The 20,046-nt window shown below is 40.9% G+C and overlaps 1 protein-coding gene across 1 annotated transcript in view; it reads right to left on the reverse strand.

The window, feature by feature from the left end:
- Positions 1 to 4,650: 4,650 nt before the first annotated feature.
- Positions 4,651 to 20,046, reverse strand: part of LOC109914284 (transcription factor COE2) — a 247,157-nt gene continuing 231,761 nt past the window's right edge. Inside the window, exons 15-16 of the mRNA XM_048618628.1 lie at positions 19,293 to 19,475; positions 4,651 to 4,942 (exon numbers count right to left, since the gene is read on the reverse strand). Of these exons, the coding sequence (XP_048474585.1) occupies positions 4,911 to 4,942; positions 19,293 to 19,475 (215 nt within the window). The 3' untranslated portion in view covers positions 4,651 to 4,910. The remainder of the gene's footprint in view (positions 4,943 to 19,292; positions 19,476 to 20,046) is intronic.

Here is a 20,046-nt window from a genome sequence, read left to right on the forward strand (position 1 = left end):
TTTATACGCAATGTCAAATTTTGTTTAGTGGTGCAGTCGTGAATTGTCTTGCAACATTTTCTCATTTTAAAGGTGCTATATCACTAAGTTGTTCGGTTGCCAGGAGGAGGCCATTTGGTCCATTGTGTCTATTCTGGCCCTCTGAACATTTCAACTTTGAATCAAACCCTGCCTTTTCCTTGTAACCTGCACGTTGTTTTCATTTAAAGATTAATGCCCTTTTGAATGTCTTATTGGAACCTGCCTCCTGCACAATTCCAGGTCGTGCATTCCAGACGCGAACCACTCGTTGTATGTTAAAGTTCATTATCACCCCACTATTTCCTTCTTTTGCAAAACACTTCAAAACTGTACCATCCGGTTCTTGATCCTTTTTATGAGATTTTGATCTTGTTTCTCCCAATCTATTCTGTCTAGATCTCTCATGATTTTTAAACCTTTGACCAAATCTCCCCTCAGCCTTCTCTTTGAGGAAAACAGTCTCAACTTCTTCAATCTATCCTCATGACTGTAATTTCTCATCCCTGTACACTTCTTATTGACCTGTTATTGCATTCTCTCTAATGCATTCAAATCCTTCCTAAAGTGTGGCACCCAGAACTGTACTTCATTTGTTGTTTGAGAGTAAATGAGGTGCAAAGTGTTTTGTAAATATTATGTCCTCACCTTGATGAACATATAAAGTGACATTTTTTTATTCAAACTTTTTTCTGATCATTTAAGTTTTTGCAAACATAAGAACAAAATTTGCTTTTCTGGTTTGAAAGTTGATGTTGATTACTTGGGCAACAAGATAGGCATCATAATAACAAAAAAACAAAACTGAAACAGTTTTTTCTTTGAAGAAATTCAACATTAAGTTTTTTGTTATGCTGTTGTTAAAGTTCTTCCCCCCTTTCTTTTTTGGAGGCACTGATTTCTTCTTGCAGTGTTGATAGGCACTGGCTCCTCTCCAGTATCTCACCCAAGTAAACAATATTGAGGTGTAAGATAATGAGTGTAAGGAGACCACTTGCTCATCAAGGGCATTCATAATGATTGTGCACAAAAGCCAAAGCATATTCAACGATCATTTGGAGTTGTTGGTTGCAACCCTGAATAGGAGTTCTTACTGATTCCTGCCCTCCTGTCTAAGATCACCGAACTCATCATGGCCCAAGAATTAGACGAAGGCCTTAAAGTGTAATTTAGTTTGCAAAGCAGATTGCTGCATTGCTAAATTGGAAGATGGAGCTAGCAGACAAAAATATATTGAATCACCTTACAAAATATCAAAGGATACAAGGGTTTTATATTCCAAAATTACATGGATCATACATGCAAATAAAAAGGCCAAAAGGTGCAACAAAATTATTACAAAACAAACTCTCAAGGAATAAACTTCACCTTTGCATCATACTGTATTACAAAATTTCAACACAATAGATATATAAATATTTAGCTACAGATTTCCCGTACCCCCCAACAAAAAAAAACACGTGTAAGTCAGTAATTATAATCCACATACAAAACACATCAAAGTTGTTAGTATTGAGGATGTGTTGCCCAGGAATAGATGCAAAATTTAAAAAAACATAAATGCTGGAAATGCACAGCCAGTTTCGTGAGTGCTTTTTAAAGAAACCAAGAACTGTAATTGGGGCTACCATCAAAGAATCAATGAGCAGGATACACCAAGCTTCTGGTTTTAAATTTGGCCAGTAGTAAAAGGAAAGGAACACTGACAGAAGTGAAGAGTTACATTTGATTTGAGGTCCTGTAAAGACATGAGTAAGAAAAGATATTGTCATTAGTCTTTATTTTAACAGTGCAAGGAGGAAGAATGTGTAGAATTGATTCGGAGCATGAAATGATCTTAAACGGGGAATGGGTTGGGGGGGGAATGCGGAGTTGAGAGGATTACTGACCATAATAGCCTGTAAAAAAAAGAATATGCTAATATTTCAAGATGTAACCTTCATATATCCATGTGCAGCAGAGCATCCCACGCAGTTCACAAATCTTTCTTCTTTCTTTCAAGAGCTGACTGAGCTGCTGTGCATTTTCAGCAATGTTCTGATCATTTTGGATTTCCAGCCTTGGCATGTTTTTCTCCCTCTCCACTCTGTGGGAGGAGATTAAACCAAATAGATGATTGAATGTATCAGTTAAAAAATCAAACTTCTCCATGGATTTGAATTATAAAATCAGGGTTGAAGTGCAAGAAATTTTTTCACTTTTTTTCATATCAACTAACCTTTATACAATATGTTACAGGCTCAGTCTCTCAGTTTAAAGTGACAGTACTCATTTTGGTTAACCTATGCAGCAGGCTGAGGCTGGGCAGCCTATTTTATGGAGAATGGTGGACTTCTGATTTGAGAGACAGCTCTCTTTCATTCTACAGTTTCAAATCACCAGAAATTGTATGGAAGAATTACTACCTCCATGAAACAGCAGAAAGAATTTTAGGCAAATAATTATTCTACAGTCTAATTCCAAGGCTCTGACCTTCCCTGATATTTGCACTTCAATTGAATATTTCTAGTATTGGTTGCTTCATCGAGGTAGTTCAGTACCGTGTTTCATAGAGAGGAGCAAGTTGGGTCAATTTTCTGACATTGTCAGCTTGCACTGCTCTCATACATCTCCTTGTGAAACAACCAATCAGCTGTGTAAGAATAGTCTGGAAGAATGCTCACTGGTCAAATTGTCTCATCCTTTCATCTTTCCTGTGTTCCATAAGAAAAGTGCAAATGAGCACAGAAGGAACTAATTAGAAATGGAAAAGATTTTTCTGGCCTAATTTAAACTTGCAATGCTGTCCTTGCCACATAACAATCTGACTTCTGTACCTTTTATCTGAGACCAAATAATTGTTATTTAAACCTTTTTAGTTAATGGGGTCTTATTCGCCGTTCCTTAATTGGACCTTAATTTGCTTTTCGCCAAAAAGGGATGCCTGAATCTTTAAATTTGATAGTTTGCTATCCCTAATTTCAATTTTCCTACTTCAGGATGGAAGTTTGCATTTGTTTAAGGTGAGTATCGTAAACGTCTCATGCCTTTTGATCTTGAACCATGAAAGCACCAAATGCTTACAGCTATTTTCCCGTTGTTTTTGGAGCTCTCCAACATCACTCTGACACTCAGTTCAAATCCAACTTATTATTAAACTTCAGCTTCATGTATTTCACCATCTGTGACCTCCATAACTATTCATTTGACTTGTACTGAGTTTGAAGATGTGGATTCATACCTGTTGCAGCATTTTAATTTGTATCTATGCTGGCCGACAACCTCATTGTTCAGACCACTGAACCTGAAATCATTTGAAAACTATTGTAAGCATTATTTCATTGTGCCATCATCTTATGTGTAACAGATAGATTAAAAGTCTCTCTGCAACACATTTAGAATTGTAGAACTGTTTCCAGAGGAACACAAGAACAAAGGGATAAATATGTTTGAGAAAAAGGAAGTATTAAATAAATCAAAATGAAAATGTTTTGGTGAAGAGAATGTGCACAGCTCATTTTTCTGCTTCTATTTTAGTCGTGAATCTCTGAAAGAATGTCATTGTGATACAGAAAACTCCAATACCTCGTTAAAATAGCTATTAATGTGTAAACATAGACAGTGAATGTCAATAATCTGCTCAATAAAGACATGACAGCTAAGGCTTAGCTTGTCTTTACCCAAACTCTTCACACATATATCACGCGCACAAAACACACAAACCATACACACTAGCATACAGCATTTGTACATAGGAGTTAGTTCACTCAATTGACTGGTTGGTAGGTTTGTGATGCAGAGTGATGCCAACTATATGGGTTCAGTTCCTGGCTGAGGTTCCCATGAAGGTCCTGCCTTCTCAACCTCGCCTGAGGAATGGTGACCCTCAGGTTAAATGCACCCATTAGTCATTTTACTCTTGTAAGCCTTATGGTCTGCTGGGATGATGGTGATTTAACCTTGACAACAAAAAATATTACACACTCAACATGTGCATCACATGTATACAGAACACACATACCATACACATGGATCTCACACATGCACACCACAAACACACTTCTAAACTATATGAAAGACATTGCCCCACAACACTCATGTACCGCAAACACACTGTGCACCACAGTGTGACAAACACACATATGCAAGGACTTTCTGGCATGAAAGTTTGTATTGGGAATTGAAGAATTGGTTGACTCATTTCCTCTCCCTAACCCAGCAATGCTTCAGCCAATTGTAGAATCAATTGTATAATCCTGACCTTGGTCGGTCCATAAAAGGGACTAAGCCTGGAGCTGTCCTGTGATCTGCATAGTTCCATATCATTCTCAGAGCTGCTTAAAACTATTCAATACATGGGAAGTTTTATAATTTCTGAATTGCAGCCTAGATTAGCGAACAATAAAGAATACTGTCTCTTCAAATTACTGTAATATTTCTTAAACCGTTAACTTCTAATCTTACCACACACACTGAGCGATTTATTAACATTTTATTCAGTCAAATTTTAGAAAAAGATCTTCTGTCTGATTTATTTAAGTATCTAGATAATCAGCCAGTTCTTGTATCCAAAGATGTACTTTTTAACAGAAAAGAACTGCCACGTTAAACTGTTATCCAAAATAGAAAATAGCATTTTTTAAAGATCTCTCTCTCTTCTCCCTCAACACCCACCACCTTGTCCATCACTTCCATACGTTTGAGGCGATTCCTTGAATGCAGATGAAACTGAGTTTTCCACAACACTATGGGGAATTCACTCGGTCCATTCAATGAAGAAAGTCAGCTTTGTTCCTGGCTTCCAAGGGAACGCCTGTTAATATTTTTGACAGCTGTGGATTCTGGTGATAGTATTTTTGTAGTGGATGAACTTTGCTCCCTGGAATGCGATATAGTGACTGAAGAAAATAGGCTCACATCGGAGGAACTACGAGCCCAGTCATGGCTAGAAAAGACAGAGGAAATATATAAACAAATACACGCATATACTTTATACATCTATTCTAGATAAATATAGAACACTGAGATAACATAGCCAGGTCAGAGCAAATCAATTTTCATAAGCTTCAACAATATTTCAAAAGTAAACTTTTGGTTGTGGTTTTTGTTCTTACCTCCTCTCCTGATGGCCCTGAATCTCACTGAAGAACTTCGCCAAATGGGCCATCTGTGAGGCAAGTCAGCAAGTGTTGGCAAGATATTTATAAGGGGCAAGTCCACTGGTGTCCTCATCTAATGCTTTGACAACTTGTTCTATTTATTGTAATCATGAGAGCTGGACTGAGCTTCACATTCCCAAATACAATCTGCTCATACAGTGCACAGAACTGTCAAAGTTTTGTACTTGGTCTATGTGGCTATCAGTGCAGTGCAACATTTAATGCTGCTTTGACCCACATGATCACATGAAACTGCTATTTTATTTAAAGTTTTAAATGAATGCATTGATTTGAACTTGTCCTTCCACTCAATTGCCTTTGTCAGTTGCAGGGAAGAGGTGTTAAAGTGGCCCATTCATCCTTTTCTACCTAATTTGAGTCTTTACCTTCCACAAGCAGCAAGAGAAAGCCAACAGGTCCAATAAACTTGTCTGTTAGGTCAACCCTGTGCTTTATTTTACTTGCCTCAATCTTTTACCCTTTTGGAAATGTATCTTAGTTGTCTTGAATCTACTTACACTTCAGTGGCTTTTTATCAAACATTATACCAGTAAAGTGAAATGTTTTTGCTGACTTTCCTGAATGGTTTTCACTTGTGGACTTGAATTATTTGCTGCAACATGCATGATTAATTTTGTAAATATATCAAATTATGATGAGAATTTAAAGTTTTCCTATTTCTGAGAAAATACAAGCCCAGTCTCCTCAATATTTTCTCAGGAATTAAATTTCATACAAACGTGAATGGGCTATGACCACTGTTATGCTGCTTTTAAAAATGTCTCCTATTTGCTTTGCTATTGGAGCCTTGGAAACTTATTTGCTGGTTGAGGTGCATCATACTCTGATAAATTCAGATTGATGATGCCATGCTAGAACTGGCATACAATGAGGTGCCAGGCATGTCTTCCTTGTCTCTCATTTTGACTGGTATCCCATTTATATTAAAATGATGAAACTCATATCTGCTTGTGAGATTTTGCCAATCCTGTACCAAAATATAAAGTGGACCAAGTCTGCAAAGCAAAATCTGATTGATATGACAGAATTTAAACTGAACATCGTACTAGAGATTTGAATGAATCAAAGGTGTTGATCATTATACATATTATTTATTTGCAAGCCTTAAACATTGAGACAGATCAATAATTTTTGTTATCTGCAGTGTGTTTATCTCATACTAGTTTTGACGTTGAATATAAAATTTGTGTAGACATTTTTTTCTCACAGCCCCTCAGGTATTCAATGCTTCAATGTACTTAAACACAACAGGCCCTCTGAGCCAGAGCAAGGTGAATTTTATTGTTCTTGTTGTTGAAGTTTGTGATCTGCTTTAGTGCAAGAACACACAAAGTGAGGTTCAGAATTGGTCCCTGAGCATTCATCCTTTTATTGGAATTTGAACTGTATCTTTAATCTCCCAACACACCATGCAAACAACCTGAGTTGTTATCTCTGCTCTTACGTGACGTGTCTGACCTTCTCATTATTCCACGCTTGATAGTTTTTATCATGGGGATCACCACTGAAAAACTGTCTGTCAGAAGGAACCACAGAAAGAAGGCTTAACCTCAAGCATATCTGTTTTAACTTAAATGCCTGCAAAAGTATTTTCCAAATTGAACTCAATTGCATTAAATGAATTTTAAACGAAGAAATATCTCCATCTTTTCAGTTCAATTGGAGGAAATGTAGAAACATGAATGATCCAATTAAAGTAGAATGAGGGAGGGAAAATTATGGGTTGGTCAAGGCTGGGGAGGGGAAAACTACGGGAGTTTATGAACAATCTCACATTTCTTTTATCCTATGAAGGAATAAATCAAGACTAAGAGTGTCTTGCAATTTAATCAGAGTGAGGATCCAGAACTGGTGAACATTCGCAAATGTTACTAGACAGGCAATTCAGAATCCTGGATGAATGATTCGAGGCATGGACTCAAAAGTCATCACAGCAGCTGGTAAATTTAAATTCAATTATTTAAATAATATTTGGAATGAAAACTTAGGATTATTAGTGGTGACTATCAACTTACTGGATGGTCCGTAAAATATCCATCTGATTCACTGATTTAGGGAAGAAAATTTGCTCACCTTACTCAGTTTCACATATTACGTGAGTCCAGATGCACAGCAATGTGCTTACCGTCTGAAGTAACCTAGCAAGACAATCTGTTTTATTGTCCTGTCAAGGACAATTAGGGATGGACTGTAATTACTGGTCTTGTGACACAGACATCCCGAGAATGATAAACCCAAATAATGCAGAGAAGGAACAAGATGTAAGATGGAGGATAAAACAAGAAAATGAAGAAAACTGACAATAATTATATCTACACACAAAGGCAGAAAGGCTGAAATGGTGAGAGAAAATAACCCATCAGACACCAAGATTTTCTTTTTATATTGTTAAAAGGCACAGCCGTGCACTAAACAACACTTGCAAAGAAGAAATCAACTCAAATAGTTTATTTTGTCAGTTTAAAGAGTTCAAAGTCAATCACTCTTAGTGTCCTATGAGAATGGTAAATCAGTCTGGCCAAACTTTTCTTGTGACGTGTATGGTATTCTCACCGCATGAAGCATTTATTTATTTTCTGCACCTCTGGGTGCATGAACATTTGCAGTTTGCTCATTGCTTTATTTTTGGCAGATTAAATATTCAGGTTCAAGGTGGAAGCCAAATCCTCTTTTTCTCAAACGAGACTTTGCTTCCCTAATGGTCAGTTGAACCAAGTATGATGCCGAGGCACACATACTTGACAAATTTCGGTCTCAATTACCAATCTGTGTGTTCTTTGAGCTGAACAAATTATCCTTCTCCCCTAAATTCAAGAGGGGGGAACAATTAGCCAATGTTTTAGTTCCTTATTGTTATCCCATGACTTCTGCTGGAGACCACCTGTATTCTTGGACAGAAGGTCGGAGAATTGGATTTAATGGTGAAACCTGCCATTTTTGAATGATTTGCAAACACTCTAGTTTTGGCTTGCCATTAATGAATAGAAAAAGTGCTGATAGACTCTGCAGCCTTTGTCCTAATTTTCATTGTTTCCAAGTCACCCATGATAATTGTGCTCACTGACCTACACTTGGATACTAAAATTCTCTTCTTTCTTTTAAAATCCCTCCAAGGCATCACCACTCCTTAGTTCATTAATCTTCTTCAGTTTACAGCCCTTCAAGGTTTCTGTATTCTTTCAATTCTGCCCTCTGGTATATTTCCTGATTTTAATTGCTCCATCATTGGCAGCCGCACGTTAAATTGGCTCTAAGCTCTGGAATTCCCTCACTAAACCTTTGAACCTCTCTACCTCATTCGACCTTAAAGACATTCCTTAAAAAATCTTAGATAACAAGGTGTGGAGCTGGATGAACACAGCAGGCCAAGCAGCATCACAGGAGCAGGAAGGCTGATGTTTCGGGCCTAGACCCTTCATCAGAAATGGGGGAGGGGAAGGGGGTTCTGAAATAAATAGGGAGAGAGGGGGAGGTGGATAAAGATGGATAGAGGAGAAGATAGGTGGAGAGAAAACAGACAGGTCAAAGAGGCGAGGATGGAGCCAGTAAAGGTGAGTGTACGTGGGGAGGTAGGGAGGAGATAGGTCAGTCCAGGGAGGACGGACAGGTCAAGGGGGCAGGATGAGGTTAGTAGTTAGGAAATGGGTGTGCAGCTTGAGGTGGGAGGAGGGGATAGGTGGGAGGAAGAACAGGTTAGGGAGGCGGGGACGAGCTGGGCTGGTTTTGGGAAATGATGGGGGGAGGGGAGATTTTGAAGCTTGTGAAATCCACATTGATACCATTGGGCTGCAGGATTCCCAAGCAGAATATGACTTGCTGTTCCTGCAACCTTCGGGTGGCATCGTTGTGGCACTGCAGGAGGTCCAGGATGGACATGTCGTCTGAGGAATGGGAGGGGGAGTTGAAATGGTTCGCGACTGGGAGGTGCAGTTGTTTATTGCGAACCGAGCGTAGGTGTTCTGCAAAGTGGTCCCCAAGCCTCCGCTTGGTTTCTCCGATGCAGAGGAGGCCACAACGGGTACAGCAGATGCAGTATACCACATTAGCAGATGTGCAGGTGAACATCTGCTTGATGTGGAAAGTCTTCTTGGGGCCTGGGATGGGGGTGAGGGAGGAGGTGTGGGGGCAGGTGTAGCACTTCCTGCGGTTGCATGAAAAGTGCCGGGTGTGGTGGGGCTGAAGGGGAGTGTGGAGCGGACAAGGGAGTCACGGAGAGAGTGGTCTCTCCGGAAAGCAAATAAGGGTGGGGAGGGAAAAATGTCTTTGGTGGTGGGGTCGGATTGCAGATGGCGGAAGTGTCGGAGGATGATGCGTTGGATCCGGAGGTTGGTGAGGACGAGGGGGATTCTTTTTTGGTTGTTATTGCGGGGACGGGGTGTGAGGGATGAGTTGCGGGAAATGTGGGAGACACAGTCGAGAGCATTCTCGACCACTGAGGGGGGTTGTTGTGGTCCTTGAAAAATGAGGACATCTGAGATGTACGGGAGTGGAATGCCTCAGCCTGGGAGCAGATGCGGCGGAGGCGAAGGAATTGGGAATAGGGGATGGCATTTTTGCAGGAAGATGGGTGGGAGGAGGTGTATTCTAGGTAGCTGTGGGAGTCAGTGGGCTTGAAATGGATTTTGGTTTCTAGGTGGTTGCCCGAGATGGAGACAGAGAGGTCCAGGAAGGTGAGAGAGGTGTTAGAGATGGTCCAGGTGAACTTAAGGTTGGGGTGGAAGGTGTTGGTGAAGTGGATGAACTGTTTGAGCTCCTCGTGGGAGCACGAGGCGGCGCCGATACAGTCATCAATGTAACGGAGGAAGAGGTGGGGTTTAGGGCCAGTGTAGGTACGGACCACTCTCTCTGTGACTCCCTTGTCCGCTCCACACTCCCCTCCAGCCCCACCATACTCGGCACTTTTCCATGCAAACGCAGGAAGTGCTACACCTGCCCCCACACCTCCTCCCTCACCCCCATCCCAGGCCCCAAGAAGACTTTCCACATCAAGCAGATGTTCACCTGCACATCTGCTAATGTGGTATACTGCATCCGCTGTACCCGTTGTGGCCTCCTCTGCATCGGAGAAACCAAGCGGAGGCTTGGGGACCGCTTTGCAGAACACCTACGCTCGGTTCGCAATAAACAACTGCACCTCCCAGTCGCGAACCATTTCAACTCAGACGACATGTCCATCCTGGGCCTTCTGCAGTGCCACAACGATGCCACCTGAAGGTTGCAGGAACAGCAAGTCGTATTCTGCTTGGGAATCCTGCAGCCCAATGGTATCAATGTGGATTTCACAAGCTTCAAAATCTCCCCTCCCCCTACCGCATCCCAAAACCAGCCCAGCTCGTCCCCGCCTCCCTAACCTGTTCTTCCTCCCACCTGTTCCCTCCTCCCACCTCAAGCCGCACCCCCATTTCCTAACTACTAACCTCATCCCGGCCCCTTGACCTGTCCGTCCTCCCTGGACTGACCTATCTCCTCCCTACCTCCCCACCTACACTCACCTTTACTGGCTCCATCCTCGCCTCTTTGACCTGTCTGTTTCCTCTCCACCTATCTTCTCCTCTATCCATCTTTTATCCGCCTCCCCCTCTCTCCCTATTTATTTCAGAACCCGCTTCCCCTCCCCCATTTCTGAAGAAGGGTCTAGGCCCGAAACGTCAGCCTTCCTACTCCTGTGATGCTGCTTGGCCTGCTGTGTTCATCAGCTCTACACCTTGTTATCTCAGATTTTCCAGCATCTGCAGCTCCTACTATCCCTTAAAAAATCTTGTTTGGCCAAGCTTCTGTTCATCTGTCCTGATATCTTATTCGGTGAGTTAGTGTCAAATTTTGTTTAACAGTCCTATGAAATGCCTTCAGATCAGATACTATGTTAACAATGTGATATAAATGTTCACTTGTGACTGCGACTTCACACAAATCCTTGTTTTTAAGAGAGATGGGGTGGGAAATGTGGAGGAGAAGTGGAGGCAAGAAGAGGTGAACAACTTAAGATTTCTCATTGGTAGTAGATATGTGCCAAAAGTAAACTGACATATTTTTGCACGTTACTTCCCCCCCTCAAAACAAAATCAAAATTTTTGGTTCTCGAAAGATTGTTTTAAAATGCTTACATTCAAGTGAACAATAAATGCTTAAATGCATCCCATGTAATGAAGCAGTCCAGGGAGAGTGGACCATAAAAGTAACTCCCGGGGAAATCGTCTTTGCTGAAAGCATGCTAGGACAACTAATATGATCCTGATTTGCTGAAAGTTGCTGCTGACTAAGATCTTTGGGGATACATCAAGCAACCATGGCTTTCCTTGTCCCTTGCTCTGCTTTTAGCGAAATCATAATTTATCCAAAAATATTCATTGGCCATTTGTGTCTCCATTAAGATAAACCCATCAGATTTGAAATTCGTTTCCCCAGCTTCAGTGAAACAAAATCCAATTCAGACTTCTGAAAAGTATTTCTATGAAGAAGTAATCAAGACAACGATGTATTGTTGATTTTGCTGTTCTCAGCTTATAGGCAATGAGTCAATTATAGTACCCTCTGCTGCTATTGCCAGTGGCGATTTAGCACAGACTGAAGATTAAATTGTCATATTCTTGATCAGAATTACACCATTTTTATTCAAGCTCATTTACAGCATCACTGGAATTGAGCTCTACACGCCTTTGAATAATATGACAGTCATGAGGTCACAACAGTAGTGGCTGTCTCCAGTCACTATCCTTGTTATTTCGTTCTTTGCAGTTCTCTTATGGTTTGAATGTTGTAAGGTTCTGGCTGTAAAACAATCTTAATGACAGATGTTGTCATGAAACCATTACACTACCCCCCCCACTCAGTCTGTGACCCCATGCTTAAGGTCCTGATAAGTATCGCAAACACAGTTGAAAGGTGCTTTCAAACATGTGTGTGACAATTTCTCATGATCCCTCATCTTCACCTCCCCACTTTCTCCTGTAACCCACATCTGGCAACAGCACAGTGACAGTGAGATCTAAATTAAGGGATAGTGACATATATGTAGTAGGTGCATTGAAGTGGTGGGGTCCTTTCTCTAAAAGTTCCCTAAAGTGAAAGTATTATGACTGCCCAGTCTCCTGTGAAAGTTCTTGGCCATCCAAAACTCTCACACAGTGCTCCTGCCACGTCTGGGACACCTTGATGTAATCTGAGGTTACCCAACTGAAAACTCGTTGCTTCATTCTTTCTGAACAGATTCTCTTCACTAAATTTTGAGCCTCTTCTGGTACTGGGAACAGAGGCAAAAAGAGCCTTAAAATAGCACACTGGCTGAAGTACCAGTTCTATCATGTTTGTGCAGGTGGGTTGCATGGTGGCAGAGCCATCAACTTGCATCTGGTGGGTAACCGGCCTCATAAGATCCTCCTATGGACAATTGTGAGTTGCCAGGTGCAATTTTCCATTGGCCTGTAGGTTCTGGAAAGCAGTAGGGCCAGCTCAGGTTTCTGGAGTGGCCACCATGTTCTTGTGCAGTGGGGCAGAACTCCAGATAAGCCAAGAAGGGTTATCCTGGAGAGGGTTCACCCAAAGTAGTGTGTACCTTGGCCAAAAAAAAACATTATTTCAATTTAATTTTAAGATGTTAAGAGAGTGCCTCTATCTTGAAATGTCCTCTCTCTTACTTACCCTCTATTCCTGCCTATTGCTCCTTTCAATCTCAAACACCTCTTATTGACCCTCCAGGTTCAAAAGCCCATGTACTATAACATGTGATAATTTTTGGCATTTGGGTGCATAATAAATTGTTAAGCTGGCATTGCATAGCGAGGAGGAAGTGATGATATTGCAGAGCAAGTTTCTACAGTTTCCTGGCTCTTTGTGAAAACTGTTTCTGCAGTGGCCAGCAAGAGTGGGTTAAATCATTTCATGCCCATTAACTTTTGAAAACTATACTGGGATCCTAAATTTTGGAAAAATGACAGATGCTATACTAAGTCGTTTGTGAGTTTTACCAGGACCGAGGGGAAAACTGTTCCCTTTTATCAGGTGTATGTGGTCATTTTTTTAAGAAAAGAGGCAGGAAGCAAGGAACAACAGGTCACTTAGCTGAACAAATGTTAAACTTTAAAGAAGCTGAACAGTGGGGAAGATGTTAGAAGCTCTTATTAAAGATATTATTGCAGGGCACTTAGAAAAGTTCAAGGTAATCTGGCATGATTCACTTTGGTTTTGTGAAAAGCAAATCCTGTTCAACCAATCTATTTGAGTTGTTTGAAATGACACGTGCTGTGGATAAAAGGGAACAAGGGGATGGATTGAACTTAGATTTCCAGAAGGAATTTGAGAAGGTGTCACATATCAAAGCTTCTTGTGGAATAGAAAAGCTCATGTTGTATGTTGGATCATATTGGCATGGATACAAACTTGGCGAGCTAAGAGGAAACAGAGAGTCAGGATACGTGTCATTTTTCAGTTGGCAAGATATACTATTGTGTGGTGTGCCACAGGGATCAGTCCTTGGACCTCAACCTTTTTACAGCTTATACAAATGATCTGGTTGAAGAGAACGAAGGTATGATTGCTCAGTTTACTGCTGACACAGAGATAACAATATAAATCATGAAGAATACAAATGATGCCATAGAAGGATATAGACGAGTTTCATGATTGAGCAAAAATTTGTCAAATGAGGAGTAATGTGGGAAAATCTGAAAATATCTGTTTTGGCAAGAATAGTATAAAAGGAAGCATTTATCAAAGCAAAGTGATTGAGTGATTGCAAAGTTCTGCGATGCAAAGGGATCTGGAAGTTCAAGTGCATAAATCTTAAAAAGTTAGTGTGAAGGTACAGCAAGCTCAGAAAGGTAAGAGAATGATGTTGTTTATTGCAAGAAGGTTAAAATTTGCCACAGAAAATGGGTGAATGGGAGTGATTGCTTTGCCCCTCTTAATGTGAGACTGTGAGGTGTTGTTTGATATACTCCTTTCCCTACTGAGGTAGGCTGAAGGGTGCTCTTCAGATTCTGGCTTTCGGAATCCAATTTTTGAATGAAACTCACATCTAAATCCTTTAAAATCAAGACTTGGATTTCTGAACAAAACAGACGAAATGTAAGGGAATTACTTGGCTATTCCATCCACGCAAACACAGGAGATGAAAGAAGACAGGGCAGGAGTTGATAGATCACAAATTTCAACTTCCCTGAGGTTAGTGTCCAATAATAGTTGCCTCAGTGAGCTGGAACCAGTAGCTTTCCTTCTTTCAGGTTAAGCGTGGGCTTCTTTCCAGCTTTCAAGTTGGAGACAGAGATTAAGGGTCTGATACAGGCTGCCAGCTAAACCTGAAGTTCGACATTCCTTCTGGTGGTCAAATTGCAACTGCCTTAGAATCTCAGGATTGTATATTTAAACATTTCAGGAAGTACAGATTTCATTCTTTTGGCAAAGAAATGGACATTTTAGGTGCATTAGACGGTCCATTTGGTAGGTTAATTGAAAGGTTTTTAAGTTGACAGTGTAACTTCACCTTCCCCAACAGAGTCAATTATGAGGTAATGAAGTAACTGTAAAGTCATCAGCATCCACTTCAGCGTAGTCAGTCTTAATATTTTTCTTTGTCCAGAACTGACTGGAAGCAGACAAATCATCTCCAAGTCCTTTGAGTCGACTTTAGCTGGAATGTCAAATAGTGCTTGGGGTTCAGAAGCTTCTGGAAATATAGTCACATGATCAGTATCTGCAATTTTATGAGTCAAGCAAGGTGGGGCTTCCTCTTCCTTCAGAACCAGCAGTGGAGGCTACTATACTAGACTATGCCTACCTGGTCCAAGATTGGAACCCAGTTTGAAGCAGCCTCAGTTTTCAAAAGGAATGCCGAGTTCTGTATGAAGATCAAAGTTCTCTTTCAGTCCAGCACTGTCTTCGGTACCTCACACTTATTCTTATCTCATCTCCCAGCAAGGCTTACAATCTCCCCATCTCACCAGTGCATGCAACATCTTCCCCACTCACTCCACACACCCCAACCTCAAGAACTGACTCTGGTTTCCTGTTGACTGGTTTGTAAGGTGAGTTTGGCAAGATCACAATCCATGCTGTGTTGTATATAACAAGGCTTTTAACAAGAATTATGATTATCAATTGGGAACTCACCACTTCCTAGTCAGAATCTTGTCACACCACTTAGGGAAATATGTACAAGATGCTGCAGGATCATCAATGAGATTGGCCTCACTAAACACGTTGCTTGATTCTACGACTCAACTTGCCATATCCCATGTCACTCAGAACCTGACTGGATTCCTCCATAGAATCCCTGGTCAAAAATAAGAGGTTCGCCCATTTAAGACAGAGATGAGGATTTTTTTGTTCTCAAGGGTTTTGAGCGTATAGAGCCCTCTTCCTCAAAAAATGGTGGAAATATACTCTTTGAATATTTTTAAAACAAAGAGAAATGGATTCTTGTTAAGCAAGGGGTTGAAAGGTTCTTGTGGCAGGCAGGAATATGGAGCAACCAGATCAGTCTTGATCTAATTGAATAGCAGTGCAGACTTGAGGGATGGAGTGGCCTACTCCTTCTCCTAAGTCTGTATGTTCGTATAAGTGTTCATAAATTATCTCAGTGTCTATCAGGAAGTGGGTGGGAGAGTTTGGTCTTTAGTTTCCCTTTCCCTACTATCCTATTTTACAGTGTGTGCAGTGTAATAAATGGATGAAAATCACCCTTCTTTATACCCTTTTTGTAACACTGTTGTAGACAGAAATTCTCAGAGCTTGTCAGAAAACTGTAGCAGTCAGCTGGGAGAACAGGGATCAAAGGTTGTATAAAGTAAAAGAAAGCAATTGTCCTGAAATGTCTGCACATAATTCAGTTTCACACTTCCTGATTTTGACCTTGCTTTGCTGTTCCTTTTTAGAAGAAATGTTTCAAACTAAATTATTTTTAATTTCTCAGATGAGTTAAGCATAAATTCTGTATTCTTTCATACTGCATGTAGTTTATTGTCCTCCTTCACTTGCACCCCCTAATGACTGTTGTCTTGGCAGGAAGTCTCAAAGCAACACTTCAAGCTTCAGCACAGCAACAGAAAACATTATTTCTTAGTTTTTTTTCTCTCTGTGGATATGATAGTGCCTCAATCTGGACAAATAGCAGACTGACTCCTGGTGAATTATGTAACAGGACAAAGTATGAAATTTTTTAAAAAAGTATTTTCTTCCATTTTACTAATGTTAGTTCTTAAAAGGCCAGTTTATCTTCTTAGTCTACAGTTCTCAAAATGATTAGTACATGAAGGTTTCAGTATAAAACATTTAAAAACTCACAGGTCTCATTTGACTTCCCTGAAAACTCACTGCATTCATAAAAGTGAAGAGTGGAATACAAATCATTGTTTTACTGCTGGAGGAATATTTAAAGAAGCACTCACCATTGTACACTCGACATCTCAAAACACTGATTAACCAACAAATTATTTGGAAGTGCAAATCCTGTTGCTTTGTAGGTATTTGCAGCAATTAGTTTGTTCACAGCAAGATTCAACAAATAGCAGTAAGAATCATGACCAGTCAAAGTGATTTTGGTGATGCTGATTGACAAACAACAACATGAGAAACTGGAGAACAGGTACACTGTATTGCTCCTTGAGGCTGTTCTACCATTCAGTCAGATCATATAAACTGAACTCCATTTTCCTGCCATATCCACAAATCTTTTGAATCTGCTTTTTCCCAAAATCGAGGAAGGTTAGTCTGGACATAGGGAAGACTACCTGTTCTTGTTTGAATCAAGTTTTTACATCTATATGAGGAAGGAAACATCTCATTCAACAGATTGCAGGCTCTGCACTGACTGTAACAAGGTGAGGCAGGTGGAGCCTCAGAGAAACTGAGTTCCCTGATTGCGGCTGCCCACCTGGTCCAATCAGGGAGCCTTGGCTGACAGACAGGAACAGGAGCCTCAGGGATTCTGCTCACTCTGAGAGCTGGCTCTGAGGGAGCTGGACCAGTGTCAAGGACTCTCCACACGTGCAAGTGAAGGGTGACTTGGTGATGGGCCTTTGTGGAGTCTTTCCCTTAGCAGTGCACTGAAATTCCAGTACATATCATGTGTCCAAATTCAAAAGGGGGAATAAAACATTCTGGGCCTAACTTTTGCAGAATTATGGTAGGTCTTAAGAGGTGGTGTGCAGGCTTTGGATCCAGATGTTCCACCCTGATTCCTGGTAAATCACATGTTTGCCAGTAGATAGGTGTGGAGGGAAGTGCATGAAATACACAGGCACAGGTTATGAATTACCTGGGTATATAACTAAGTGCACACTGCAAGTGGACCTGATTGCCCCAGGAACAGCCTCAACACACGATATGTTTTCCATGACTTCATGCTGAAGATTGAAGTGCTCTCAAAAAGCAGACAAAATATGTAATGCTGTCAAGGTGGCAAGTTATTTAAATCCTTTGTCTTTTAAAGTCTGCAAAAGACTGCCTTCCTGAGTCTGAAAGTGAAAATGACCTGTTGTATGCTGTTCTCACAGATATCTGTTGACACACCGTAATGTAGCAATTGTAATGAGGTTAGCCAGCTGGAGCTCCTAGGATCTGAGTTAATTACTTGTATCCAACATGTACAAGTCATTAACTTATGTTATGCATCACTGTGGTACCAGTACTGATCTCTCTGGCACTCCACTGGTTTCAGGTTGCCATCCTGTACTTGATCGTGTTATGTAATTTTGCATGATCTGCTACTACTTCCTTTATAATAGGCGCCAAAAGCTGTCAAGTGCCCTTAGTACCTTGTAAGTTTTAATAAGGTCACGTCTTATTCTTCTCAACGGAGGTGAGAAAGGCTTGAGTAGTCTGCAGTGTAATAGCAGATTTACACATTGCTGCACTGTTTATATTTTGAGATTCTAGTGATGCAACGAAATTCCTTTTAGCCTCTCCTCACATTAACACAATTTAAAACTGATAATTATAATCACTGAGTATCTAAGCTAAGAATTTATCTCTCAAATAAAGAAACTCTTTACAATTCCACTGAAAATTGTCCCATGACCACAAGTACCTCCTCATAACAAAAAGTTTATTACCTAAGATATTGTTCTGCAGAATCTGTGTTGTACATTTATTGTGGCTTTCATGTCTTTTCTGTTGTGGTGGCCCAAAACCACAGTTAATCTGAGCTCTGACTATTTATCATAACTTCAGTGCTTTATTACTCAAAGTGCAACTGTCCCTCGCCTGATGCTGTTTTGACAACAGAGATCTGTACTCAAGTCCCAGTGTAGAGTTCAAACCACTGCTTCCTAATTCAGAAGAAAATGTGCGTGCAAACTCAAGCCTAATGGGGGATAAAGAGCGCCACTGGACCAATTATTTTTCCCATTTGTATTCCGTAAACCTAAGCTCTGAGCTTTTAGAATTTATTTGATAACAGGAGAATTGAGATCAATCATGTCCTTTAAAAAGCACCCACTTTCCACCCAAAATCATTGAACAGAAATTAGCAGCAGAGAGATCAGTGATGACTTTTTCTTCCCGTTCTCTATCCCAATTATCAAAGTCCATCCTCAGCTAGTGCCAGCATTGTAGTCTGACTTTGCTTTTGTTCCGCCGCCAGCAGAGATTTTGGGGTTGGGAAACTCTAACTCAGCTCACAAAATCAGTTGAAATTGCAGCCCACAAAACATTCAAAGAAATTGGACTGGATATTTTGCCTTAGGTGATATCTTGAACAGCTGAGATCAGCAGTTGGGGTAGCACTTCCATCTCAGTGTACAATTTTGAATTTATGTTTTTTCGGATATGAAAGGGGAGCCATTTGAAAGTAATATACTTTTTTCAGAATATTTATTCTCTCTGAACCTTTATTGATCCCAGAATCATGTTTTCTCAACTTACCATCTATTCAAAAGCAATGGTATCCTTCTTATGATTGAGTGACCAGGGCATGGATGGGGAGGTACAGTAGTTAAATGGATCTTTGATGATAGTGGTTGTGACTTGGAATGGAAGAGGAAAGTGACTGATGATTTGTGACTCCCCTTTTTCTACCTATCATCAAAGACCAATTTGACCCTCCTCCCTCCCTGATCTCCATATGATGCATGCCATCTTTCAATGTAGAAATTTAATTCAGGCAAAAAGCCGTCTCCTCACCTCGGAATCCATTTCCATTCCCATTGGAGCAGGCCGGGGAGGGGGAGTCTTGGGGTCGGATCACCGGTGCAAAGGCGCTCTTCTGTTTCACTGCGGGGAAGACAGAAGATGAGAAGGGAAGAATGGCAGATGTGCTGGAGGACAGAGGAACAGCAGAGGCCACAGTCGGACTGGAAGGCATAACTGTAAGAAATCAAAAAAGAGGAAGAAAAGAACAGCTCTGTCTTAGACATAAAGGACCCATCTTGTGTGGAACTGGAGTATTTGATTTGTGTCGTGAGCGAGTTTATAATTTAAAGGAGCATCATGTCAGCACGAGAGCATTTGGCAAATATTTCATCCATTTGAAAACACACAGCGACCACCCCACAGCATGTGTTCAAAATGTTAAAACAGTTTCTTTGTTTTTATCAATCTGAAGCATAAACCTAGATTACCCTCCACATATGCTGTCTGACTCACTAAGTATTGTCAGCATTTTCGGTTTTTAGTCTGGATGTTCGGTCCCAGTGGGGGAATACTTCAGCGGTTCAGGACATTCAGCCATGGATCTTCAGGTAAACGTTCTCCAAGGCAGACTTTGGGATACACAACAATGCAGAGTCGCCGAGCAGAGGCTGATAGCCAAATTCAGTGCCTATGAGGACAGCCTCAACTGGGATCTTGGATTCATGTCGCACTACCAGTGACCCCACCACACTATACACTCCCTCCTCACCACACCCCCCCCCCCCCCCCCCCCCCCCCCCCCCCC

Source organism: Rhincodon typus, chromosome 40 (assembly GCF_021869965.1).
Source record: "Rhincodon typus isolate 14 chromosome 40, sRhiTyp1.1, whole genome shotgun sequence".
Classification (NCBI taxonomy): domain Eukaryota; kingdom Metazoa; phylum Chordata; class Chondrichthyes; order Orectolobiformes; family Rhincodontidae; genus Rhincodon; species Rhincodon typus.